Source organism: Bos mutus, chromosome X, assembly GCF_027580195.1.
Source record: "Bos mutus isolate GX-2022 chromosome X, NWIPB_WYAK_1.1, whole genome shotgun sequence".
Classification (NCBI taxonomy): domain Eukaryota; kingdom Metazoa; phylum Chordata; class Mammalia; order Artiodactyla; family Bovidae; genus Bos; species Bos mutus.
Window position 1 is genome coordinate 126,022,461 of NC_091646.1, and position 25,524 is coordinate 126,047,984.

General features: G+C 39.3%; 1 protein-coding gene and 1 pseudogene across 1 annotated transcript in view; one reads left to right on the top strand and one right to left on the bottom strand.

The window, feature by feature from the left end:
* LOC138986360 (U2 small nuclear ribonucleoprotein auxiliary factor 35 kDa subunit-related protein 2-like) overlaps positions 1–25,524 on the top strand; it is a 46,855-nt gene that overhangs the window by 14,080 nt on the left and 7,251 nt on the right. The window contains exons 3-8 of the mRNA XM_070365724.1: positions 7,440–7,518; positions 10,611–10,719; positions 10,944–11,030; positions 15,025–15,063; positions 15,656–15,774; positions 24,982–25,195. Of these exons, the coding sequence (XP_070221825.1) occupies positions 7,440–7,518; positions 10,611–10,719; positions 10,944–11,030; positions 15,025–15,063; positions 15,656–15,774; positions 24,982–25,195 (647 nt within the window). The remainder of the gene's footprint in view (positions 1–7,439; positions 7,519–10,610; positions 10,720–10,943; positions 11,031–15,024; positions 15,064–15,655; positions 15,775–24,981; positions 25,196–25,524) is intronic.
* LOC138986361 (deoxyuridine 5'-triphosphate nucleotidohydrolase pseudogene) lies at positions 17,693–18,539 on the bottom strand (annotated as a pseudogene).

Sequence of the window (25,524 nt, forward strand, 5' to 3'; positions counted from 1 at the left end):
TGTTCAGCGAAGAGATCCATGGTGATGGGCACTCCTAAGCCCAAACCAGTACACACATACATGATTTCATCCCAGAAGATGTAAGGTAGCAAATCCAAGAGCTTTAATAAGAGCTGTACCAGGTAAAGTCATGGAGATAGGGTCACCAAGAGCCATGTGCCTTCACTGTGAGGAACATGGGCCTGAAAAATTTTCGGTTTGTTCCAGACTTGTTAAAGAAGTGAAGTAGCCCTCATAATCACCAAGAGAGTCTGAAATGCAGTACTTGCATGCAGTCTCGAAAATGACTGAATGATCTCTATTTCCAAGGCAAACCATTTGGTATCACAGTAACCCAATCTGTGCCCCACCCACTAGTGACAAAGAAGCTGAACGGTTCCATGATGACCTGCAAGACTTTACAGAACTAACACACAAAAAAGATGTCCTTTTCATCACAGGGGACTGGAATGCTTTTGTAGGAAGTCAAAAGATACCTGGAGTAACAGGCAAGTTTGGCCTTGGAGTACAAGATGAAGCAAGACAAAGGCCAATAGAGTTTTGCCAAGAGAAAGCACTGGTCATAGCGGACACCCTTTTCCAACAAAAAGAGATGACTGTACACATGTCCCCAGATGGTCAATATTGAAATCAGATTGATTATGTTCTTTGCAGCTGAAAGTGGAGAAACTTTATACAGTAAGCAAAAACAAGACCAGAAGCCAACTGTGACTCAGATCATGAATTCCTTATTGCAGAATTCAGATTTAAATTGAAAAAGTAGGGAAAACCACTAGACCATTCAGGTATTACCAAAATCAGATCCCGTACAATTATCCAGTGGAAGCAACAGATAGATTCAAGGGGTTAGATCTGATAGACAGAGTGCCTGAAGAACTATGGACAGAGATTCATGATATTGTAGAGGAGGCAGTGATCAAGACCATCCCCAAGAAAAAAGAAACGCAAAAGGCAAAATGATTGTCTGAAGAGGCCTTACAAATGGCTGAGAAAAGACAAGAAGCTAAAGGGAAAGGAGAAAAGGAAGGATATAACCATCTGAATGCAGAGTTCCAGAAAATAGCAGGGAGAGATAAGAAAGGCTTCCTCAGTGGTCAATACAAAGAAATAGAGAAAAACAATAGGATGGGAAAGACTAGAGATCTATTCAAGAAAATTAGAGATACCAAGGGAACATTTCATGCGGAGATGGGCACAATTAAGGGCACAACTGTTACAGACCCAGCAGAAGCAGAAGATACTAAGAAGAGGTGGCAACAATACACAGAAGAACTATACAGAAAAGATCTTCACAACCTAGATAATCACAATGGTGTGATCACTCACCTAGAGCCAGAAATCCTGGAATGTGAAGTCAAGGGGGCCTTAGGAAGCATCACTATGAACAGTTAGTGAAGGTGATAGAATTCCAGCTGAGCTGTTTCATGTCCTAAAAGATAATGCTGTTAAAGTGCTGTGCCCAATATGCCAGCAAATTTTGAAAACCTAGCAGTGGCCACAGGACTGGAAGAGGTCACTTCTTGTTCCAAAGAATGGAGAAAGGCAGTGCCAAAGAATGTTCAAATTACGACCCAATTGCACTCATCTCACATGCTACCAAAGTAATGCTTAAAATTCTCCAAGCCAGGCTTCAACAGTATGTGAATCAAGAATTTCCAGATGTTCAAACTGGATTTAGAAAAGGCAGAGGAACCAGAGATCAAATTGCCAATATCCATTAGATCATAGAAAAAGCAGGAGAGTTCCAGAAAAACATCTACTTCTGCTTTATTGACTACACCAAAACCTTTGACTCTTTAGATCACAACAGACTGCAAAAATTCTTAAAGATATGGGAACACCAGACCACCTTACCTGCCTCGTGAGAAATCTGTATGCAGAAATCTGCCTCCTGAGAAATCTAAACAGAACTGGACATGGAACAGTGGACTGGTTCGTAATTGGGAAAGGAGTGCATCAAGGCTGTATACTGTCACCCTGCTTATTTAACTTATATGCAGAATACATCATGAGAAACGCTGGGCTTTATGAAGCACAAACTGAAGTCAAGATTGACAGGAGAAATATCAACAACCTCAGATACGCATGTGATACCACACGTATGGCAGAAAGTGAAGAGGAACTAAACAGCCTCTTAATGAAAGTGAAAGAGGATAGTGAAAAAGTTAGCTTAAAACTCAACATTCAGAAAACGAAGATCATGGCATCTGGTCCCATCAGTTCATGGCAGATAGGGAAAGATAGGAAACAGTGAGCGACTTTATTTTTTTGGGCTCCAAGATCACTGCAGATGGTGAGCGCAGTTATGAGATTAAAAGATGCTTACTCCTTGGAAGAAAAGCTATGACCAACCTAGACAGCATATGAAAAAGCAGAGACATTACTTTCCTGACAATAGTCTGTCTTTTTCCAATAGTCATGTATGGATGCGAGAGTTGGACCATAAAGAAAACTGAGCACTGATGAAGTAATGCTTTTGAACTTTGGTGTTGGAGAAGACTCTTGAGAGTTCCTTGGACTGCAAGGAGATCGAACCAATCAGTCCTAAAGGAAATCAGTCCTTTTTTATTTTTTTAAATTTTATTTTTAAACTTTACAAATTGTATTAGTTTTACCAAATATCAAAATGAATCCGCCACAGGTATACATGTGTTCCCCATCCTGAACCCTCCTCCCTTCTCCCTCCCCATTCCATCCCTCTGGGTGGTCTCAGTGCACTAGCCCCAAGCATCCAGTATCATGCATCGAACCTGGACTGGCAACTCATTTCATATGTGATATTATACATGTTTCAATGCCATTCTCCCAAATCTTCCCACCCTCTCCCTCTGCAACAGAGTCCATAAGACTGTTCTATACATCAGTGTCTCTTTTGCTGTCTCGTACACAGGGTTATTGTTAGCATCTTTCTAAATTCCATGTATATGCGTTAGGATACTGTATTGGTGTTTTTCTTTCTGGCTTAATTCACTGTGTATAATAGGCTCCAGTTTCATCCACCTCATTAGAACTGATTCAAATGTATTCCTGAATATTCATTGGAAAGACTGATGCTGAAGCTGAAGCTCCAATACTTTGGCCACCTGATGTGAACTGACTCATTGGAAAAGACCCTGATGCTGGGCAACATTAAAGGCAGGAGGATAAGTGGACGACAAAGGATGAGATAGTTGGATAGCACCACCATCTCAGTATAGTTGAGTTTGAGCAGAGTCTGGGAGATGATGGTAAACAGGGAATCCTTTTGTGGTATAATCCATGGGATTGCAGAGTTGGACATGACTAAGCGACTGAACTGAACTGCACTGAACTGAACTGTTACCTCTAACTTCCCTTTTGTAACTGGAATGTGGATCTTGTACCTGTCCCACCATTGTATTTCAGAAGTACATGACTTGTTTGGTATCATAGATTTATAACTGGAGAGGACTATGCATTAAATATCTTGTACCTTGTGACTTAGCCATAACTAACTTAGATATGTCAACTGAAGAAAGCATACGACCTAAAAGTTTGCAGTTAAGTTTTATCGGAGGACCTTACTGAGGATTGTAACCTAGAATACAGTATCTTAGATCTCTTTGAGGAAAGTGAGTTAAGGAAGAATACAGGATATGTAGAGTTTTCTCTGGGAAGAATGAAAAATACAGTTAAAATTCGAAACATTTTTAATTACTGAAGCTCTTCCTTGGTAGCTCAGCTGGTAAAGAATTTGTCTGCAATACAGGAGACCCCAGTTATATCCCTGGGTTGGGAAGATCCACTAGAGAAGGGATAGGCTACCCACTCCAGTGTTCTTGGGCTTCCCTGATGGCTCAGCTGGTAAAAAATCCTCCTTCAATGCGAGATACCTGGGTTTGATCCTTGTGTCTGGGAGATCCACTGGAGAAGGGTTAGGCCACCCACTCCAGTATTCTTGGGCTTCCTTGATGGTTTAGCTGGTAAAGAATCCGCCTTCAATGCAGGATACCTGGGTTTGATCCTTGGGTTGGGAAGATTCCCCTGAAGAAGGGAATGGCTACCCAATCCAGTATTCTGGCCTGGAGAATTCCATGGACTGGTAGTCCATGTGTAGTCCACAGGGTCACAAAGAAGCAGATGTCTAAATTACAAAAATTTATGAAAGATGTCTAAAGTTAATCATTTTAAGTGCTTTTCTGTGTTTGGGAATATGCAAGAATTTGGGCCATCAACTGGGGAAAAGAAAAACAGTAGGACAGCAGTTTATTTGGGGCAAATAAGTTACTGTACTCTGGGGGACACCCTCTTAGAAGATCCCATATACCTTAAAGGGTATATGACTTTAGTGAGGGGACATCCATTTTGATAGAAGTTTACAACTAGTCATGAGGAGCAGTTACTCATTAGATATTGTTGCAGAAACCAGTAATCAAGAAACCCAAGCACCACGCATGGAGAGTTGAAGAACTCAGGTTTATTATGCTGGTGGACCCAGAGAGGTTAACAACATAAGCTCTGAGCCCTGAACAAAGGTGTTACAGAATTTTTATAGACAGACTATGGTGGGCAATACTAGCTGTTAATAGGCTGGTTTAAACTAAGGGGTTTTGAGTGCACAGGAACAGCAGTCAAGATGATGAGGGGGTTGTCTGACCTGGATAGGCATGATTAAGCAGCTTGGCAGGGGCTGGACGGTTGCAAAGAACAGGACAAGGCTGAGTGAGATAAGCTCCAGTTTGCAATATTCCCTATGAAGTCCCCATTTTCTGCGACTGTGTGACCTACATGATCCAGACTTCGCAAGGAGCAAGCTGAGTTATAGAGGGAGAATGAGCAGGATGTTATGTAAAATTTTCACTTTGTCTCTTCAGTATGACAAGATGCAAGAAATTGGGCTCAGGAGAAACTGTTCAGGTTGTGCTGTTGCTTTAGCAGAATCTTTTCACTGAAGAGCCTCCTTTGATACAGTTAAATCCTTCTGGCCTAACACATTGGGTTTGTGATGAAAGGGCAGCTTCCATAATTTATAAAATGCTCTCAGGATCATTCTTCCACTGTTTGGATATTTCTTGGCTTCATTCTCAACTTAATCTATAGATTAGTTCTAAGATTCTCTTGAGATAATGGATACATAATAGTCTCCTTAAAAGATTAGGCCAGATCCTTTGTGTTCTCTCCATTAGACAGTGAAAAGTGAAAATGTTAGACTCAGTCATGTCTCACTCTTCGTTACCGCATGGACTGTGGCCTTCCAGGCTCTGCTGTCTGTGGAATTCTCCAGGCAAGGATATTGGAGTGGGTTTCCATTTCCTTCTTCCGTGGAACTTCCTGAGCCAGAGATGGAACTTGTGTCTCCTGCATTGCAGGCAGATTCTTTACTGTCTGAACTACCAGGGAATCCCCAGATTCTGGTCTTTAGATATGAGAAGATAGAAGAATTGGGCTCATAAAATCTTCTCCTGAAAACACCTAGCCATCTGAAGACTTGTTCGCTCACCCTTGCCCCCACAACATTTGTTTTGTTCAGTCAGTAAGTTGTGTCTCACTGTTTGTGACTCCATGGACTGCCATATACTAGGCTTCACTGTCCTTTGCTGTCTCCCAGGTTTTGCTGAAACTCAAATCCATAAAGTTGTTTCCATCTAACCATTTCATCCTTTTCCACCCCTTTCTCCTTTTACCTTCAATCTTTCCCAGCATCAGGGTCTTCCGGTGAGTCAGCTCTTTCCCATCTGGTGGCCAAAATATTGGAGATTGATCTTCAGCACCAGTTCTTCCAATGGATATTCTCAGTTGATTTTCTTTAGGACTGACGGGTTTCACCTCCTTATAGTGAAAAGTACTCTCAATAGTCTAATCCAACTCTGCAGTTCAAAAGCATCAGTTCCTTATTGCTCAGCTTCTTTGTAGTCCCTCTCTCACATCCTTACATGACTACTAGAAAAATCATACCTGTTATTTCTGCTTTGCATCCTAAAGTCTTTTCCATGGGAGTTGAAAGTCAGTCATTGCAGTGGGTAGTGATACAATCCTTGTAGAAGCAGGTGGCCAGTGACATTCTTCGGTTGTCAACTAAAATATTGTTGACTTCTTTCATTGCATGAACTTTGCATAAGTGACAGCTTTTAGTTAGCAGGGCTAATTGAAATTATCCCTTAGATACGGACCTTAATTATCCAGGGTACACAGTAGATTGACCATGGGGCCAGCTGCACTAGCCACTGATTAGATGGTGAGCAACATTCATTGTTTACTGGAATGGCATGCAACATTCTTAAATTTGCAGATACTTACATGAGACACTTGACTTAAGACTTTTTAGTTGCTGTGTGAGAGAGACATGAATGAGCAAGCAGAAGAGGGGAGCCACAGATGAAATGCTATGGTCTAGATATTTATGTCTCTGTCTAAATTCATATATAACACAGAGGTGTTGCTTGTTAGATTGTGCCAATATAACAGTAGATTTTTCCCCTTTAAATTAAATACTTGTCCCTGGGATGAAATAGGATGGTATTAGTTCAGTTCAGTCTCTCAGTCATGTCCGACTCTTTGCGACCCCATGAATCACAGCACGCCAGGCCTCCCTGTCCATCACCAATTCCTGGAGTTTACTCAGACTTATGTCCATCGGGTCATTGATGCCATCCAGCCATCTCATCCTCTGTCGTCCCCTTCTCCTTCTGCCCCCAATCCCTCCCAGCATCAGAGTCTTTTCCAATGAGTCAACTCTTCTCATGAGGTGGCCAAAGTATTGGAGTTTCAGCTTTAGCATCAGTCCTTCCAGTGAACATACAGGACTGATCTGCTTTAGGATAGACTGGTTGGATCTCTTTGCAGTCCAAGGGACTCTCAAGAGTCTTCTCCAACACTGTACTTCAAAAGCATCCATTCTTTGGCACTCAACTTTCTTCACAGTCCAACTCTCACATCCATACATGACCAATGGAAAAACCATAGCCTTGACTAGACAGAACTTTGTTGGCAAAGTAATGTCTCTGCTTTTCATTATGCTGTCTGGGTTGGTCATAACTTTCCTTCCAAGGAGTAAGCGTCTTTTAATTTCATGGTATTAGGATAATATAAACATCCTGTGTCTAATAACCTCTTCCAATGCTTTTAGTTGTTTATCTAAATACATTTTTGTAGTGAGTGTTTAAAAAATGGTTTTGTATATTTTAGTTGTCTGTCTTTTGTGAATGTCTGTGTTCCATCCCATTCTCCCAACACCTTTTTGAGTATTCTGAACCATGGATTTAAAAAAATATATACAGTGTGTTAACCACTATTTACATTAATTTTCTGACTCTTCCGTTGTCCAGAATTTTGCTCTCTAAAGCCTTTATTATTAGGAGGTTTAGACAGACTGGTGTGTGCCATTATTGTAAACATTAAAAATGTTCATGTTTAAAGATTTTCCTGCATCATGACCGTATTATTATTTGTATTCAGTTTAATAAACATTTAAATTACTTCAGGACTGTCACAAAAAGAAGAGGAGAATCCTGCTGTTATTGAAAAACAGTTAAAAGAAGAGAAGCTGTTGGAGTTAGAGAGGTCAGCACTGTTTTAAAAACTCGAAGTGTATTCAGTTTTTATACTTGAAATGATAAAGACTTTATTAATACAGATTTTTCTTTATAAAAATATGTACATCTCTGATAGGATGATATACATTTATGGAGTAAAGGTGTGTGGGAGGGAATTCTGTATTTTCCCCTTAATTTTGCTATAAATTTAAGACTTCTGCACGAATAAAGTCTGGAGTTCTAGTTTTCAGAGAAGAGAAGATATGCCACATAATTTTTTCAAAAATGTAAATATAAGGGCAAGCCAAGAGAAATCATTTTAAAGGTGAGAACTTGCCTTTGTTTCAATTGTCAGTGTGACATAGGTTGTGAAGTCTAATTCAGAGTCCTACAGGTGATTCTTTGCATTTATTTGTATATAGGATTTAATCTTTTTGTTCGATTTTCCTCATCTGTTAAATGAAAGAATTATTATATAATTTGTTTCTGTAAATGTTTTTAATGTGTTTATTGCTTATTTACATACTTACTTTCTCCCAGTGGGGTTTTCTTATTTAGTGATAAATTAATGATAATCATGTCTTTCTGTTTAATGTATATGGTATCTTTAAATAATATATGCTATTTTTAAAACCTGTATAACATTTTTTACTTTTAAAAATTATTTTTTATTGAAGGTTAATTGCTTTATTGCTGTTTTCTGTCAAACTTCAACATGAATCAGCCATAAGTATACATATGAAACTCCCTCTCATGACACCTGTATAAAAAATTTTTGACCAAAGTATTTTTCACTGCTTTTGTTGATTCATTTTCTATGCAAAAGAACAACTAATTCAAACAAGAAGTGAAACAGCATCAATAAATACCTCATACTCATAGAGAGCCTTTGTTACAAAAAGTTGAATGCAAATGTCTGAGTACAAAGATAGTACACATATAGTTCCACGTATCTTTACATAAATTTTTGCTTGTTATGTAATACATATCTTTCGATATCAATCAGAAGTCTAATCCACCCGTTTTAAAACCAACATGCTGTTCATTGTATAGATATAGCATACTTTACCTGTGTATTGTTCTCCACTGATGTACATTAAGATCATAGTACCTTAAAAAGAAAATAAGATTACCCTTTTATTGTTATACAGACCTTTAAGTTAGCAATCTTTGCTTATATAATTTTCATAATTTCTCTATTATTTCCTAGGAAAGTGCCTAGAAATGCCTGTGATCAAAGAATATGTATACATAAACAGAGAAAAAGGGCCTCTGGGTTTGTAGTTTCTCCAGCATTGAAAAAACATGCCCATTTTTACCATATGTTTAGCTCAGTTCAGTTCAGTTAAATCTCTCAGTCGTGTCCAGCTCTTTGCGACTCCATGGACTGCAGCACACCAGGCCTCCCTGTCCATCACCAACTCCTGGAGCTTGCTCAAACTCATGTCCCTTGAGTCTGTGATGCCATCCAACCATCTTATCCTCTGTTGTCACCTTTTCCTCCTGCCTTCAATCTTTCCCAGCATCAGGGTCTTTTCCACTGAGTCAGTTCTTCATATCAGGTGACCAAAGTTTTGGAGTTTCACCTTCAACATCAGTGCTTCCAATGAACACCCAGAACTGATCTGCTTTAGTATGGACTGGTTGTATCTCCTTGCAGTCCAAGGACCTCGCAAGAGTCTTCTCCAACACCACAGTTCAAAAACATCAATTCTTCGGCGCTCAGCTTTCTTTATAGTCCAACTCACATCCATACATGACCACTGGAAAAACCATAGCCTTGATTAGACAGACCTTTGTCGGCAAAGTAGTGTCTCTGCTTTGAATATGCTATCTAGATTGGTCATAACTTTTCTTCCAAGAAGTAAGTGTCTTTTAATTTCATGGCGGCAGTCACCATCTGCAGTGATTTTGGAGCCCCAAAAAATAAAAGTCTGATACTGTTTCCACTGTTTTCCCATCTGTATCCCATGAAATGATGGGACTGGATGCCATGATCTTAGTTTTCTGAATGTTGAACTTTAAGCCAACTTTTTCACTCTTCTCTTTCACTTTCATCAAGAGGCTCTTTAATTCTTCACGTCCTCCCATAAGGGTGGTGTCATCTGCATATCTGAGATTATTGATATTTCTTCCAGTAATCTTGATTCCAGCTTGTGCTTCATCTAGCCCAGTGTTTCTCATGATGTATCCTGCATATAAGTTAAATAAGCAGGGTGACAATATGCAGCCTTGACATACTGCTTTTCCTATTTGGAACCAACCTGTTGTTCCATGTCCAGTTCTAACTGTTGCTTCCTGACCTGCATATCAGTTTCTTAAGAGGCAGGTCAGGTGGTATTTCCATCTCCTTCAGAATTTTCCACAGTTTATTGTGATCCACAAAGGTTTTGGTATAGTCAATAAAGCAGAAACGGATGTTTTTCTGGAAGTCTCTTGCTTTTTCGATGATTTACCGGATGTTGGCAATTTCATCTCTGGTTCTTCTGCCTTTTCTAAAATCAGATTGAACATCTGCAAGTTCACAGTTCACGTATTGCTGAAGCCTGGCTTGGAGAATTTTGAGATTCACAATAAAAATAGAAAATTTTTTTATTTATATTTTTTTTGGTAGGAAAAATGATTACTAACCAAGAATGTTAATCTTCTATCCTATATGTATGACATATACTTTACTCATTTATCATTGATCTCAGTTTGTTTCACAACATTACTTACAATTTGATTTTCATGCTATTTTCATAATTTGATATCCAGTATCTGGCATTGGTGTCTGACTTATTTTTTTTCTTTTAGTCGTTTAGGATCCTAGGGACAAAAACTCAAGAGACTCTTAACTGTTTCAAGTTTACCCATAAGTTGATGGGTTCTGCAGTCCTGCAGTTGCCACTCTACAAATGCATAGAAGTTGAAGGATTATACTTTCTCAATGTGAAACTCTAAGTCTTAGTTTGTATCTTATCATTTGCTTTATGGCACTTGCTCTAGGTTTTATATAAAATTAATCTTTCATTACATTTTAATCATCCCCAAATGTTTTATTTGCTATAATATATGCAGTGTAAATGTGTGTGTATTTGTAGAATGCCAGTTCTTTTGATAACTTAATTATATCAATAGGCAAAACTTACATGATGAATGGTTATTAAGGGAGCAGAAGGCACAAGAGGAATTCAGAATAAAGAAAGAAAAGGAAGAGACAGCTGGGAAACAGGAGGAAGAACAAGAGGTATGCTTTGCTTTTAGTCAAATTAATCAGCTAGCTAAACAGTTAAAATAACTTCTAATTAAAGATTTTTTCACATTAAGAAATACATGTCGAACAAGAATAACAGCAGAAAAACCTTTAAAAAGCTGGATTCTTTGTTTGACCAATATATACTTAATTTTTAAAGTTTACTTTTCCTGTGTTGTGAAGGTTTTGAAAATTAAATCTTTTTTTTCTCTTTAAAGACAAACTTAATGGAAAAATGGGAAGAACATCAGAGAAGAGAGAGAGAAGAGGAGGAGCAGAAACAACAGGGGAAAAGAGAAGAAGAGGTAATTCCTGTGATGAGAGGATAATTACATGGAAGATCCCCTGGTATTCTTGCCTGGAGAATCCCATGGACAGAGGAGCCTGGCAAGCTATAGTTTGTAGGGCTGCAAAGAATTGGACACAACTAAAGCAATTTAACATAAATATGATGGATTTGAAGCTGTAAGCCATTTGAGGGCTTGGAGTTTTTGGTTTTTATTTATTTATTTTTTGTTTACTTATTTTTTGCTGCATTGGGTCTTCATTGCTGAGCTTATGCTCTCTCTAGTTGTGGAGGGTCTGTTCCATTGTCTTCTCTAATTGCAGAGCCCCATCTGTAGGTCACAAGGCCTCAGTAGCTGTGGCAGTGGTCAGTCTCTGTAGCACACAGGTTTCAGCAGTTGCAATGTGAGGCCTGGGCTCATAGTTACAGCTTGCAGGCTTAGTTTCCCTGTGGCATGTGGGATCTTTCTGGACCAGGGATGGATGTTCCCTGCATTGGGAAGCAAATTCCTAAGAACTGCACCACCAGGGAAGTTCTTATTTGCTGTTTAAGTGTCTTACATATATATATATTTTTTGTACAGACACACACTAGAGAGTTTCCTTAAAATGTTTTTCTTTATGTTCATGTAATAGCAGTTAAGACTGTGTAATGTTTTTCTTCAGCTTTACCCAGTGTGAAACACAGTTTATAATGGGCATAAACTTTTTGTTTAGAAGAGAAATAGTAAAAGTTTCAGTGTCTGCAGCCCATTACGTGTGTTACAAAGCAGCCATGGCAGAATGTAAACATATAGCTGTGACTGTGCTGTAATGAAATTTTACATAGAAGCAGACAGCCTTTGTATCTCTCTAGTGAATGATGTGATTCTCAGGTTCTGTCACGTGTGTTGACTCATTTTAAAGACATTTTATATATGTCATGTTTATTTTGTTCCTTATGTCCTGCCACCAAGAAGTATTTAATTTTCAGAAAGCAGTTATTGAATATTTAAGAGTTAGTAGATTTTTTGTTACTATTATTAAATCTTGACTTGATTAATGTGTAGCTCAAACAATTGACTTGATATATTTGACTTCCTGTCCTTAATGCTATATTTCAAAAATTCACAGCCCGTCTTTGCTTGAATGAATTAATTAGATTTTTTTTTTTCTGTTGTATTTCTAATCCTGAAACATAAAATTGAGTTTTAACCACCATGTAGTGGGAAAAATGGATTTGCTTGTGTCTTGGTCATAATGGGATAGAAATAGTCTTCACAACCTTTGTTTTTTGTATCTCAGGCCATTAATCCCAGTGCAAATTTTAGCTACTTTGAGTACTACTCTTTGGAGCGGATATGAGCTGTAACACACTGGATTTTCAGGGAACAAGATGTTTGGAGCTTTTTAATTTGTTTATGGAGAAGAATCCATTCTCATTTTAACTGTAGAGCATTTTTCACTTGAGCTGTCCAGGATTCAATGGATTTTTTTCTTTTTTTAAGGAAGTATAGAAGACATTAAGCAGAAAGCATATAGTATAGTTATCCTTGATACTTGGCAGATCATCTTTAGATTTTTGTAATACCCAGTATAGTAAGGTACAAAAATAGGTGCCAGTACATGGCAAAATCGCGTCTTGCTTTTTGGAAATTTGTAGGGTTTTTCCAAAGTATTTTGAACTGTGGAATCTGTAGATACAGAGGACAAACTATAGATTTTAAGAAGATTTAAGAAATACATTCTGCTGCATGCTGGACAGTTGTCTTGTTGACAGTCGTCTCGTTGATGGTGACAGGAAAGTGAAAGGAAAAGGATAAAGTGAGAGGAAAAGCAAAGTGAAAAAGATAAAGTCCCTGCTCTTAATGTTACTTTGCTAGATAGGGGAGCTATATTATAAGTTACTGAGAAAGAGAATTTGCAGTGAGGTTAAGTCCTGCAAAGAAATAAAACAAGATGATGCGATGGAGTGTTGGGAATAATGGTATAATTAGATAAATCATCAAGGAAAATTTCTCTGAGAAGCTATTGTTTTCAGCTGTTTCTTGGGTGCAAAGATCTCAGGGGGAAAGGTTTCGGGCTGAGAGAAGGACTCGAGTGTGGAGCTGAATAGAGGTGATGGTCTTTAAATCCCAGAGACCAAAGGACAGAGTGGCAGAGGAAGGCAGCAGGTCAGAGGGCTAGACAGGGTCAGATCATTTAAAGCCTCCTGGATTGGAAGGAGTTTGGACTTTATGTTAGTATAATGGAAATTAATTGTCTTAATCTTTAATAAATCATTCATCATTTTTATTTAAAGTATTGGGGGTAGGGAACAGTGACCAAAAAGAGTAGAGTTAAGGCTGCTGTTCAAGTAGGATATGATGTATTTGTGATTTGTATGAGGCTCTTCCTTGTAGCTCAGTGACAAAGAACCAAGGTGCCAATGTGGGAGACCCAGGCATTGATCCTTGGGCGGGAAGATCCCCTGGAGGAGGATATGGCAACCCACTCTAGTATTCTTGCCTGGGAAATCACATGGACAGGAGGAATCTGGCATGCTACAGTCCATGGGGTCCCACGGAGTCTGGTATGATTGAGCACACATGTCCGGTATGAGGATTGTGCTTTACAAAGATAAGTACACAGATCTGGGATATCTCTTGGTTAACTGAGGGGAGTTGTGTGGAAGGCAAAGGGAGAGTCCAAGTGATCCTCTCAGGAGTTTAGTTTTAATGAGTAAGCAAAGAAAATGGCAACATCAGTTACCGAGTTAGGATATTTAGAGGGTCAACAATGAGGAAACAAAAGTTCTGTCGATGAAGTGAAGAAGCGAAGTCTTGCTCAGTCATGTCTGACTCTTTGTGATCCCATGGACTGTACCCTGCCAGGCTGCTCTGTCCATGGGATTCTCCAGGCAAGAATACTGGAGTTGGTTGCCATTTCCTTCTCCAGGAGATCTTCCCAACCCAGGGATTGAACCTGCATCTCCCACATTTCAGGCAGATGCTTTACCCTCTGAGCCACCTGGGAAGCACAAATGAAAGTGAGAGTCATTCGGTCATGTCTGACTCTGTGCAACCCCATGGACTATACAGTCCATGGAATTCTCCAGGCCAGAATACTGGAGTGGGTAGCCTTTCCCTTCTCCAGCGAATCTTCTTAACCCAGGGATCAAACCCAAGTCTCTCACATTGCAGGTGGATTCTTTACCAGCTGAGCCACAATTTCCTGTCAAGCATACAGGACTCTTAAATGCCATCTAGATTTATCAAGTCTTTTGTGTAATTATTTTGCATAATTCCTTTATGTAATTAGAGAAGTCAGTGGCACCCCACTCCAGTACTCTTGCCTAGAAAATCCCATGGACAGAGGATCCTGGTAGGCTGCAGTCCATGGGGTCGCTAAGAGTCGGATACGACTGAGCGACTTCACTTTCATGCATTGGAGAAGGAAATGGCAACCCACTCCAGTGTTCTTGCCTGGAGAATCCCAGGGACGGGGGAGACTGGTGGGATGCTGTCTCTGGGGTCGCACAGAGTCGGACACGACTGAAGCAATGCAGCAGTGTGATTAAAACATATTCAAATGTCAGTTGCTGAGAACTGTATTAAAGTTTTGGAGAACTTACTTTCCCTTATTAAAAAGTTTGAAGTCTTTCATACATCTGCAGTGCCACTTTTCATGTAATAATTTTTGGCTTTTATCAAATGTTATGATATAGTGTTTAGCATTGTATTTTATAATACTCATTGATACCTCATGTTAAAAACTAGTATGTGGTATGTATGAGTAAACATACTATTGTTTCTGAAATTATAGGGGTATTTTAAAGTACTTCTATCATGTTTTATTCCTTTTTCTATTTATATAAAATTTTTCACCTATATTCTTTTGAAAGCTTTTCAGAAGATCTGTGCTGTAGAAGACAAATAAGAACCTGAAGCCTTGCATTAGGGTTTTTAAAATCTTAATTTGAGGTTCTAACCACAAAAAATAGTTGTGACTTACTGGATTTTCAGATTTTTATTCATCCTATGTTTGCATTTGTAGGAACCTGTGCAGAAGATGCTGAAACAGGCTGAAAATGAGGTATTTTTTTAAACTTTCATTAAAATTTTGAGACCAATGAACACTTCTTTAAAAACAATACTGCCAGTAATGTTAATTTTGTGGTAAAGTTTCTTAGATCCTGTCTGAATGTGGGACTCACATCTGAGACTTTGTGATTTATACAACAGCAACAACAAAAAAGAACTGATGTACAAAAGCAAAAATCACCCCCATGGACTAGACTTGTTTATGGTCCTTAAAGTATGTGTAGCCAGCCTCATACATTTTTACACCCAGATGGATGCTTTAATTTGAATCAGAGTAAATCAAAGGGGTGGTTCCCTTATCAAGTCCTTAGACCCTTTTTGGAATGGGTGGACAGAAGGGAAACCTAGGTGACAGCTCCTGGTAGTTAGGGCAGTGCCTGATGATGGACAGTGCCAAAAGGCCATGAGAGACACAGCCCCTGTCTCATGACAGTTGTTTGTAGAGTGTCAGTTGTGTGGTACAACTTAAATATATATTCTTACAGAAATCTTTTTATTTTAAAAAAATATTTTAGATACACTTTAAATCTTTAATTCTGATGGATTTTTAAAACCACAAATAAAGTCATGGTTATTTTCAACAGTTGGAAAGTGGTACCATATGGCATAACCCAGAACCACCCATGGAAATAAGAATAATGGAGAAAGATCGAGCTAATTGTCCATTCTACAGTAAAACAGGAGCTTGCAGATTTGGAGATAGGTAAATAAATTTGTTTTATTGTGTCAGAATTAAAGAGAGTCAAAACATTGAAGTTCTTGAGTTCTCTTTTGGGAGAGACACATCTTTAGTTTAAATTATAAATCATAGAGCATCTATTTTTTTCTTGGTACTTTTCCAGTTCACTGTATGCTGTTTGTTAGAGTTAACCTACTTCTCAGATGCTGCTTCCTTTACCTTCTTCCCATCCCTTAAAAAGATCTTGTTTTTTGTTTTCTACCCTGTGCTTCCATTTGTCCATATGGACATATAAAGGGCAAAATAGAACATTTGCACTCTTTCAGGGAACCGTAGAACCCTGGCTTTGTTTTTCTAGTGGAAATCACTTCTACAAAGTGAGCTTTTAAAATCTGCTTTGCTTTAAATGAGGGTGCAGGACAAAATCAGAGAAAATAGACATAAAGTAGACTCATTAACAACTCTTATTATACTCAGCCTCAGGAATAGAACTCTGGGTTCAAAAACTAGCTTCAGTGATTGTCATTTTGGGGAAATTAAGCTTTCTGTGCCTTAGTTTCCTTATCTATAAAAGAGAGATTGAAAATAGTATTACTCCTATAAGAGGGCTGTAAGGCTGATATGAGTGAATACATGGAAAGCACAAAGAAGAGCACAGGCACAGGTCAAGCAGTAAGTGTCTGGTTATATTTTCATTATGATCAATGTTCCCATTGTTCTCTGAGCCATTCTTGTTCCATATTTCTTTGTGATCAGTGTTTCTGAGTCAAAGCATGTGGAAATCTAAGTGTTGATATCTTCACCCATTTAACAAATATTTGAACATTTGTATTCCATGCCCTAGTGATTTTTATGATTTAACTCATGTATCAATGAACAGCCGAAAGTAGATACAGTAATTCACCCCTGTCTATAGGGAATGTGTTTTAAGCACCCTCCATGCCTGAGTCACCAAACTCACTGTATACCATTGTTTCCTACACATACATACCTATAACAAAGATAATTTTTAAAATAGGCACAGTAAGAGTATTATTACTAACTTAATAACTATACTTATTAATGTTAGTAATACTAATAATTGGGCTTCTCTGCTGGGAAGCTAATAATACTAAAATAGTAGAGTAGTAGTAATAACAATAATAATATGAAACAGGTGTAACCTGATGAGAAGAAGTGAGGTGAATGTCTTACGCTTCAGTTAGCCTTCTTATGATGTTGTCATAAGGAAAATCATCTGCTTTGGTGATGCTTAAACTGTGATGGTGGTTTGATGTTGATATTGACAGCAGATTGGTGTCATTGAATGGAGTTCCTGACAGGATAGCGCAAGATAACATAGTATGTCATCACATTGCTCAGAACAGCACACAGTGTAAAACTTACAAATTGTTATTTCCAGAATTTTCCACTTACTGTATTAAGACCCTGGTTGACCAAGAGTTATTGAAACAGCAGGTAAGGGGAGATTAATAGAATAATACATATATTTGTAGTAAATAATTCAGTAAATTAACTATTGCAGTTTATATACTGAGGAGTATAATTATTATAATATGTGTTGTAATATGTAGTATATTGAGGAGAGGATTCCCTGGTGGCTCAGATGGTAAAGGTCTGCCTGCAATGCAGAAAACCCAAGTTTGATCCCTGGGTCAGGAAGATCCCCTGGAGAAGGAAATGGCAACCCACTCTAGTACTGTTGCCTGGAAAATTCTATGGATGGAGGAGACTGGGGGGCTACAGTCCAAGGGGTTACAAAGAGTCAGATATGGCTGAGTGACTTCACTTTCATGAGGAGAAGATCTTATCATGATCTTTGTTGTTTTTAGTTTAGTCACCAAGTTGTATCTGGTTTGTGAGCCCATGAACCATAGCCCATCAGGCTCCTCTGTCCATGGGATTCTTTTTTTTTTCTTCACTTTAAGCAAAGTCTTTTTTTTTTTTTTTAAGCAAAGTCTTTATTTTCAAGAAAAAGTACATTCTCATTTCCTGTTCTTGGCATAAGTTTTAATTACTTCCAGTGGAACCAAAGCCTCCTGAACCCCTTTCAGTGTCATCTAAAACTTGAACTTCCTCTATTTCTGGGTAAGATATCCGTTCATGAATGAGCTGTGCAATTTGATCACCCTTTTTGACTTCAAACTTCTCTTTGCCAAGATTAAACAGGACAACACCAACATTTCCTCTATAATCTTCATCTATTACACCAGCTCCTACATCTTTGAAGTGTTTTGCTGCCAAGCCAGAACGAGGAGCCACTCTTCCATAGCACCCAGAAGGAACGGCTATCTGAATGTCAGTTTTCACAAGCACTTTCTCCATCGGTGGTACTGTGTAATCATAGGCACTGTACAGGTCATAGCCCACGGCACGCGTGGACCCCTTGGTGGGGGCTGTGGCGTGCTCCGAGAGCCGGGCAAAGTGGAGACGCATATTGCCAGCCTCCGTGGCCTGTGCCCACTTCCTGGGGGAGACGACTTGTGCCTCTTGAGAGCAGGGCATGGCAGTGTAGAACTTGGGCGCAAGAGGGAGCAAGGGGAACAAGAGAGTGGTCCTTGGGATTCTTAAGCAAGAAGACTGAAGTGGTTTGCCATGCCCTACTGCAGGGGATCTTCTAGACCCAGGGTTTGAAACCTCATCTGCTGCATTGGCAGTTCTTTACCACTAGTGCCATCTCATAACATTCTGTTAATCCCCAAAACAGAAATGAATAGACAAATCCATGAAACTCTGATTCTTTTATATATTTATTCATAATATTATCCTTGATGTGAGTTTTTTCCTTCAAAAAACATTTTTCTTTATTTTTTCACCTAAACTTGTCTTCAGCTTTTTACGTTTCTAAAAATAATAATCCTGAATGGTGAATTACATCAGGATCATCTGAAAAGCTTTTTTTTTTTTTTTTCTTTGGCTGCAATGGGTCTTTTATTCATTGCTGCTCACAGGCTTTCTGTAGTTACTATGAGCAGGGGCTACTCTTGGTTGTGTCACATAGACTTAATTGCCACACGGCATTGAAAAACTTTAAAAGCATGTTCTTCAGGCTCGTCTCAAATTATGTGTAAGTCTTGGATATTTTAAAATGTCTGGGATTGAGAACCATTCATATAGAATATTTAACTGCTTTTATATTCTATAGTTGGGATTATATTTGCTCATAGTATTTATGAAGGTATTCATAAAGACTGGTAAGCAGTGAAAGAGTCCCTTTGAGGAATCCAACTAAGATGAGGGATTTTACTCCTCTTTGTAACCGTTAGAATCCAACTATAGGTTTAATCTCATAAAAAACAGTAATTCATTCATTTAATATACTAACCCTCAAAAAAATATTTACTGGATTATTTTTGAAAGACAAGTGAGACACATTTGTATGGGAAGGTGAACCAAAGTTTAAGTTCCCTTTCAAGTTGTTAGCTGCCTCACCCCTTGTTTTTATTCTATCACTAATATTTCCTTGGTTGTTTAAAGTTATTCTTGAGGGCTTCTCTGGTGGTTCAGTGGTTAATAATCTGCCTTGTGGTGCAGGGGACAGCACTTTGACCCCTGGTCTAGGAAGATTCCACATGCTGCAGGGAAACTAAACATGGGCACTCTGAAGCCCATGCTCTACAACGAAAGAATCTAGCAGTCAGAAGCTGGTGCATCACAACTAGTGGCTCCAGTAGTAACTAGAGAAAAGCTCATGTAGCAAAAGAAACACAATGCAGCCAGAAATACATAAGTTTTTAAAATTAAAATTATCCTTGTGACTCCAGTGATGGTTCACTTGTTAGGACAGTGTGCTTTTCCCTGCCAAGGACCCAAGTTCAGTTCCTGATCAGGGCTCTCAGATCCCATAAACTTTGAGGTGCAGCAAAAAAGAAAAAGATTATCCTCTTATTGAGATGTGAGAAAAGGAGAGATTCAGAAAGGCACACATGAGAGTTGTTCCACAGAGATATCCACAGTGGTCAGATTAGTTTGTGCTGTACCTAGTCACTCAGTTATGTCCAACTCATTGTGACTACGTGGACTGAATATAGTCTGCCAGGCCACTCTGTCCATAGGATTTTCTAAGCAAGAATACCAGAGTGGATTGCCATGCCCTTTTGCATAGCAAAAGAGGGAGTCTTCCCAACTCAGGAATTGAACCCAGGTCTCCCTCACTGCAGGTGGATTCTTTAACATCTGAGCCACTGGGGAAGGCTTGGTGAAAGTGAATTTAAAAGGCTAACTCTGTCATTAGAAACTGATTATTTGTATCAGTTTTTAATACTCGCACCGGCGTATGAAGTTCACGTTCAGTTCAGTCGCTGAGTTGTGTCCGACTCTTTGTGACCCCATGAATCACAGCACTCCAGGCCTCCCTGTCCATCACCAACTCCCAGAGTTCACTCAAACTCAGTCCATCGAGTCAGTGATACCATCCAACCATCTCATCCTCTGTTGTCCCCTTCTCCTCCTGCCCCCAATCCCTCCCAGCATCAGTCTTTTCCAGTGAGTCAGCTCTTCACATGAGGTAGCCAAAGTACTGGAGTTTCAGCTTTAGCATCATTCCTTCCAAAGAACACTCACGACTGATCCTCTTTACAATGGACTGGTTCGATCTCCTTGCAGTCCAAGGGACTCTCAAGAGTCTTCTCCAATACCACAGTTCAAAAGCATCAAGTCTTCGGCGCTCAGCCTTCTTCACAGTCCAACTCTCACATCCATACATGACCACTGGAAAAACCATAGCCTTGACTAAATGGACCTCTGTTGGCAAAGTTATGTCTCTGCTTTTCAATATGCTGTCTAGGTTGGTCATAACTTTCCTTCCAAGGAGTAAGTGTCTTTTAATTTCATGGCTGCAGTCACCATCTGCAGTGATTTTGGAGCCCAAAAAAATAAAGTCTGACACTGTTTTCCCATCTGTTTCCCATGAAGTGATGGGACCAGATGCCATGATCTTAGTTTTCTGAATGTTGAGCTTTAAGCCAACTTTTTCATTCTCCTCTTTCACCTTCATCCAGAGGCTTTTTAATTCCTCTTCACTTTCTGCTATAAGGGTGGTGTCATCTGCATATCTGAGGTTATTGATATTTCTCCCGGCAATCTTGATTCCAGCTTGTGCTTTTTCCAGCTCGCGTTTCTCATGATATACTCTGCATATAAGTTAAATAAGCAGGGTGACAATATACAGCCTTGACGTATTCCTTTTCCTATTTGGAACCAGTCTGTTGTTCCATGTCCAGTTCTAACTGTTGCTTCCTGACCTGCATGTAGGTTTCTCAAGAGGCAGGTCAGGTGGTCTGGTATTCCTATCTTTTTCAGAATTTTCCAGTTTATTGTGAAGTTCGCGTTAAAAATGTCCAAACGGTGTGTGTGTATGTGAGAGTGAGTTAGGAATTTTCATTTGTGAGATCATCAGAGATGCCAATAACCTAAGCATTTCTTTGGTTGCTTGTTTTTATAAATAAGTAAGTTTGAATCTTTCTGGAATTAGCATTTGTTGAAGTCACAGCTTTGACAGTTCTCTCCACCAACTTTCCAAAGAAAGATAACTACTAGTGAAGAGTATGCCATATCTGTCCTGACTGTTTTTTTTTATACCTTACCTATGATGCTAAAGCTGAAACTCCAGTACTTTGGCCACCTTGTGCAAAAAGTTGACTCATTGGAAAAGACTCTGATGCTGGGAGGGATTGGGGACAGGAGGAGAAGGGGACGACAGAGGATGAGATGGCTGGATGGCATCACTGACTCGATGGACGTGAGTCTGAGGGAACTCCGGGAGTTGGTGATGGACAGGGAGGCCTGGTGTGCTGCGATTCATGGGGCCGCAAAGAGTTGGACACGACTGAGCGACTGAACTGAACTTACAAAAGTGAATTTAAAAAGCTACACACTAAGTTAAATAAAGCGAAAATGGGAAGCAAGGTGTAAAGAAGGAAACAAATTGTTATGAATATGCAATAGATTTGACTCTGGATTTTAATGCCTTCCAGTTCTTTTAAAGTGCTTTTGGTACTCACAGAGGGTTGCCTTCTTTTAGCTAACTTCATTTTTTAATATACTCAAGCTTGTATGGATGCTTCCTGGTTCAGTGGAAATTTTCCCTAAACCTAGTGACTTGACTTGGTTGCAAGATTCATAGATGTGTATTTGACACCCATGGAACTGGACCTGAGTTACAGCCTATGAACAGAATTTTAAATTTGTTAATTAAGGTCTTTGTTTACTGCTATATTTATTTAAACCAATAATATTTCAGTTTAGAGTTAACAATTTCAGCTGCGGTGAATCCTTTGAATTCTGTTAGTAGCTACTTGGGACTATATCAGACTGCAGGCTGAATAGGAGGTCATTTGGAGAGTAACATTCGACATTTCAGAGGTATGCATAATAAGTATGGGCATTCTGTATGCATTGTATTGGTAGGTACATAAATGTATAATCTCTATATACTTTTTCATCTTACAAAACTAAATCCATGAAGCAACTTGCTGTTCTCTCTCCTTGAACTGCTGGCATCTACAGCTGACCAGTTTTTAATTAAAATACATTACTTTTTAATTAGTTGGAACCTCATCTCACACGCTAGTAAAGTAATGCTCAAAATTCTCCAAGCCAGGCTTCAGCAATATGTGAACCGTGAACTTGTAGATGTTCAAGCTGGTTTTAGAAAAGGCAGAGGAACCAGAAATCAAATTGCCAACATCTGCTGGATCATTGAAAAAGCAAGAGAGTTCCAGAAAAACATCTATTTCTGCTTTATTGACTGTGCCAAAGCCTTTGACTGTGTAGATCACAATAAATCGTGGAAAATTCTGAAAGAGATGGGAATATCAGACCAACTGACCTACCTCTTGAGAAATCTATATGCAGGTCAGGAAGCAACAGTTAGAATTGGACATGAAACAACAAACTGGTTCCAAATAGGAAAAGGAATATGTCAAGGCTGTATATTGTCACCCTGCTTATTTAACTTATATGCAGAGTATATCATGAGAAATGCGGGCTGGAAAAAGCACAAGCTGGAATCAAGATTGCCAGGAGAAATATCAATAACCTCAGATATGCAGATGACACCACCCTTACAGCAGAAAGTGAAGAGGAATTAAAAAGCCTCTGGATGAAGGTGAAAGAGGAGAATGAAAAAGTTGGCTTAAAGCTCAACATTCAGAAAACTAAGACCATGGCATCTGGTCACATCACTTCATGGGAAATAGATGGGAAAACAGTGTCAGACTTTTTTTGGGCTCCAAAGTCACTGCAGGTATTGATTGCAGCCATGAAATTAAAAGACGCTTACTCCTTGGAAGGAAAGTTATGACCAACCTAGATAGCATATTCAAAAGCAGAGACATTACTTTGCCAACAAAGGTCTGTCTAGTCAAGGCTATGGTTTTTCCAGTGGTCATGTTTGGATGTGAGAGTTGGACTGTGAAGAAAGCTAAGCTCCGAAGAATTGATGCTTTGAACTGTGGTGTTGGAGAAGACTCTTGAGAGTCCCTTGGATAGCAAGAAGACCCAACCAGTCCATTCTAAAGGAGATCAGCCCTGGGTGTTTGGGAGGAATGATGCTAAAGCTGAAACTCCAGTACTTTGGCCACCTCATGCTAAGAGTTGACTCATTGGAAAAGACTCTGATGCTGGGAGGGATTGGGGGCAGGAGGAGAAGGGGACGATGCAGGAAGTGATGGCTGATTGGCATCACTGACTTGATGGACGTGAGTTTGAGTGAACTCTGGGAGTTGGTGATGGACAGGGAGGCCTGGCGTGCTGCGATTCATGGGGTCGCAAAGAGTCGGACACGCCTGAGTGACTGAACTGAGTGAGCTAAAAGTTTTCCTCATTTTTATCTTAGGACATGAAACCAGATTATATAATAAAGGTAATTTTTTATGGATTATTGAAGTATAGTTGAGTGCATTCTGCCTTTATCTAGTGTTAATTGCAGAAAGTATCCTTGTATGTGTGTGTGTATGTATGTATATGTATATATTATGCCATATAACAAACACATACTAGACTTATAAGGTAGGTCAGATCTCCTTGATCATTTCTCAACTGAGCTTCCCTGGGTGTGAGGTCATTTCTTTACAAAGTGAGGGAAATAGAGATATGGTTGTCCTAGTGCATTAGAAGGATCAGATGAAAAAATAAACCCATTAAAACTATGAAGCTTTTTGCATACAATAAGATTGAAATATATAATTGTGGGGAAACTAACAAGATGGTGCAAGTCAAGCATACTTAGCCACACTTCACTCCTTTTCATCCCATGTACTGTAAGCAGTGGCTTTGCACAATCATGTAACAGCTGAACTCATTTGTAGCACTGTGCATGGACATCAGGAAGCTTTTGTAACAGTTGACGTCACTTGTAGCACTGTGCATTTTCAGAGAGAGATAGTCCCTTGGTCACAGGTTAGTTTGTGCAATATGCCTCTATTAGGTTCACCATGAAAGGCCTTGTTCCTGCTGCATCAGGGCTACATTGGAAGAACATCATGGTTATGTTTTATGAGGTTATGTTATGGCTACATTATGTCTGCTATGTCAACCAGGAGAGAGGTTCTGTTATGGCTGCTTGAGTCTTTTTCCACCCTCTCAGTCACATTTTGCCTGTGCTGGGTCGAGCCGATAGTATAAACAGCAAGACTGGTGGCATCATGAACATTATCAACAATATACAGCCCTTAACTGGAAATTTGTTTTTGGTTATGCAGCATGGAGTGTCTTAGGTCCCCAGCCAGGGATCAGAACTGCTCCACTCAGAATCCTCATCACAGGACCACTAGGATATTCCCTGGAAATATTAAATTACACTATTCTGTGGAAATATTAAATTACACTATTATGTAAGCATTGGTTTAATGGAAGATTGTATAAAACTGTCACCTTTCTCCTGAGCGTCTCATATGATACACTTGTGTCACACAGTGACCTTTCATGCAAGCGGACCATCTTTTTCTGTATGCTTTAACATAACAGGCTTTCTGAACTTGAGTAAAAAGCAAAGGAATGGCATTTAAACTAGGAAATAATTCCCACCTTTATATTTCAGTGACATTCCCTTTATTGGTCAGCCTTTAATAGTTTTGTTGTGTTGAAATTTAAATTTTGAGTGACGTTTGTTGTCTTACAGTTTACTTCAAACAGCTAAGTTGCTTGAGCCTTTAACTCATATTTTAAATTAAGTTTCTCTTTGTGTAATTTCTCACCACCGGACTACTAAACTTTTTCCTTCATGTGCAGGTGTTCACGTAAACACAATTTCCCAACATCAAGTCCCACACTGCTTATTAAAAGCATGTTTACAACGTTTGGGATGGAGCAGTGTGGAAGGGATGACTACGACCCTGACGCAAACTTAGAGTACAGTGAAGAAGAAATCTACCAGCAGTTCCTGGACTTTTATGATGACGTGCTCCCTGAGTTTAAGAACATGGGGAAAGTGATCCAGTTTAAGGTGGGCATGAGCAATGTGTCTAGAGGAGGAACTGCTCTGCCTCCCTCTGAAGTACTGGCTGGAATGGGAAAGCAAGAGCATATGCTGTTTACATAGGTGGGATGTGTGCCATGCTGTAGGTCCTGTGTCATGTTGCAAGGAAATGTTAATTCCTTCTCTCTCCCTCTCCACCGAGCTTTGTTGCCAATAAAGTAGGGGTACTACATGCAATTGTAAATAAGCACTGGCATGGTGCTAGGTTCTAAGCTTTTGATGAAAAGAGGTCTTTTCATCCATTCAGTACCATTATGGATCAACTTTTCCAGCTTTGAGTTCTCTGCATAAGATCT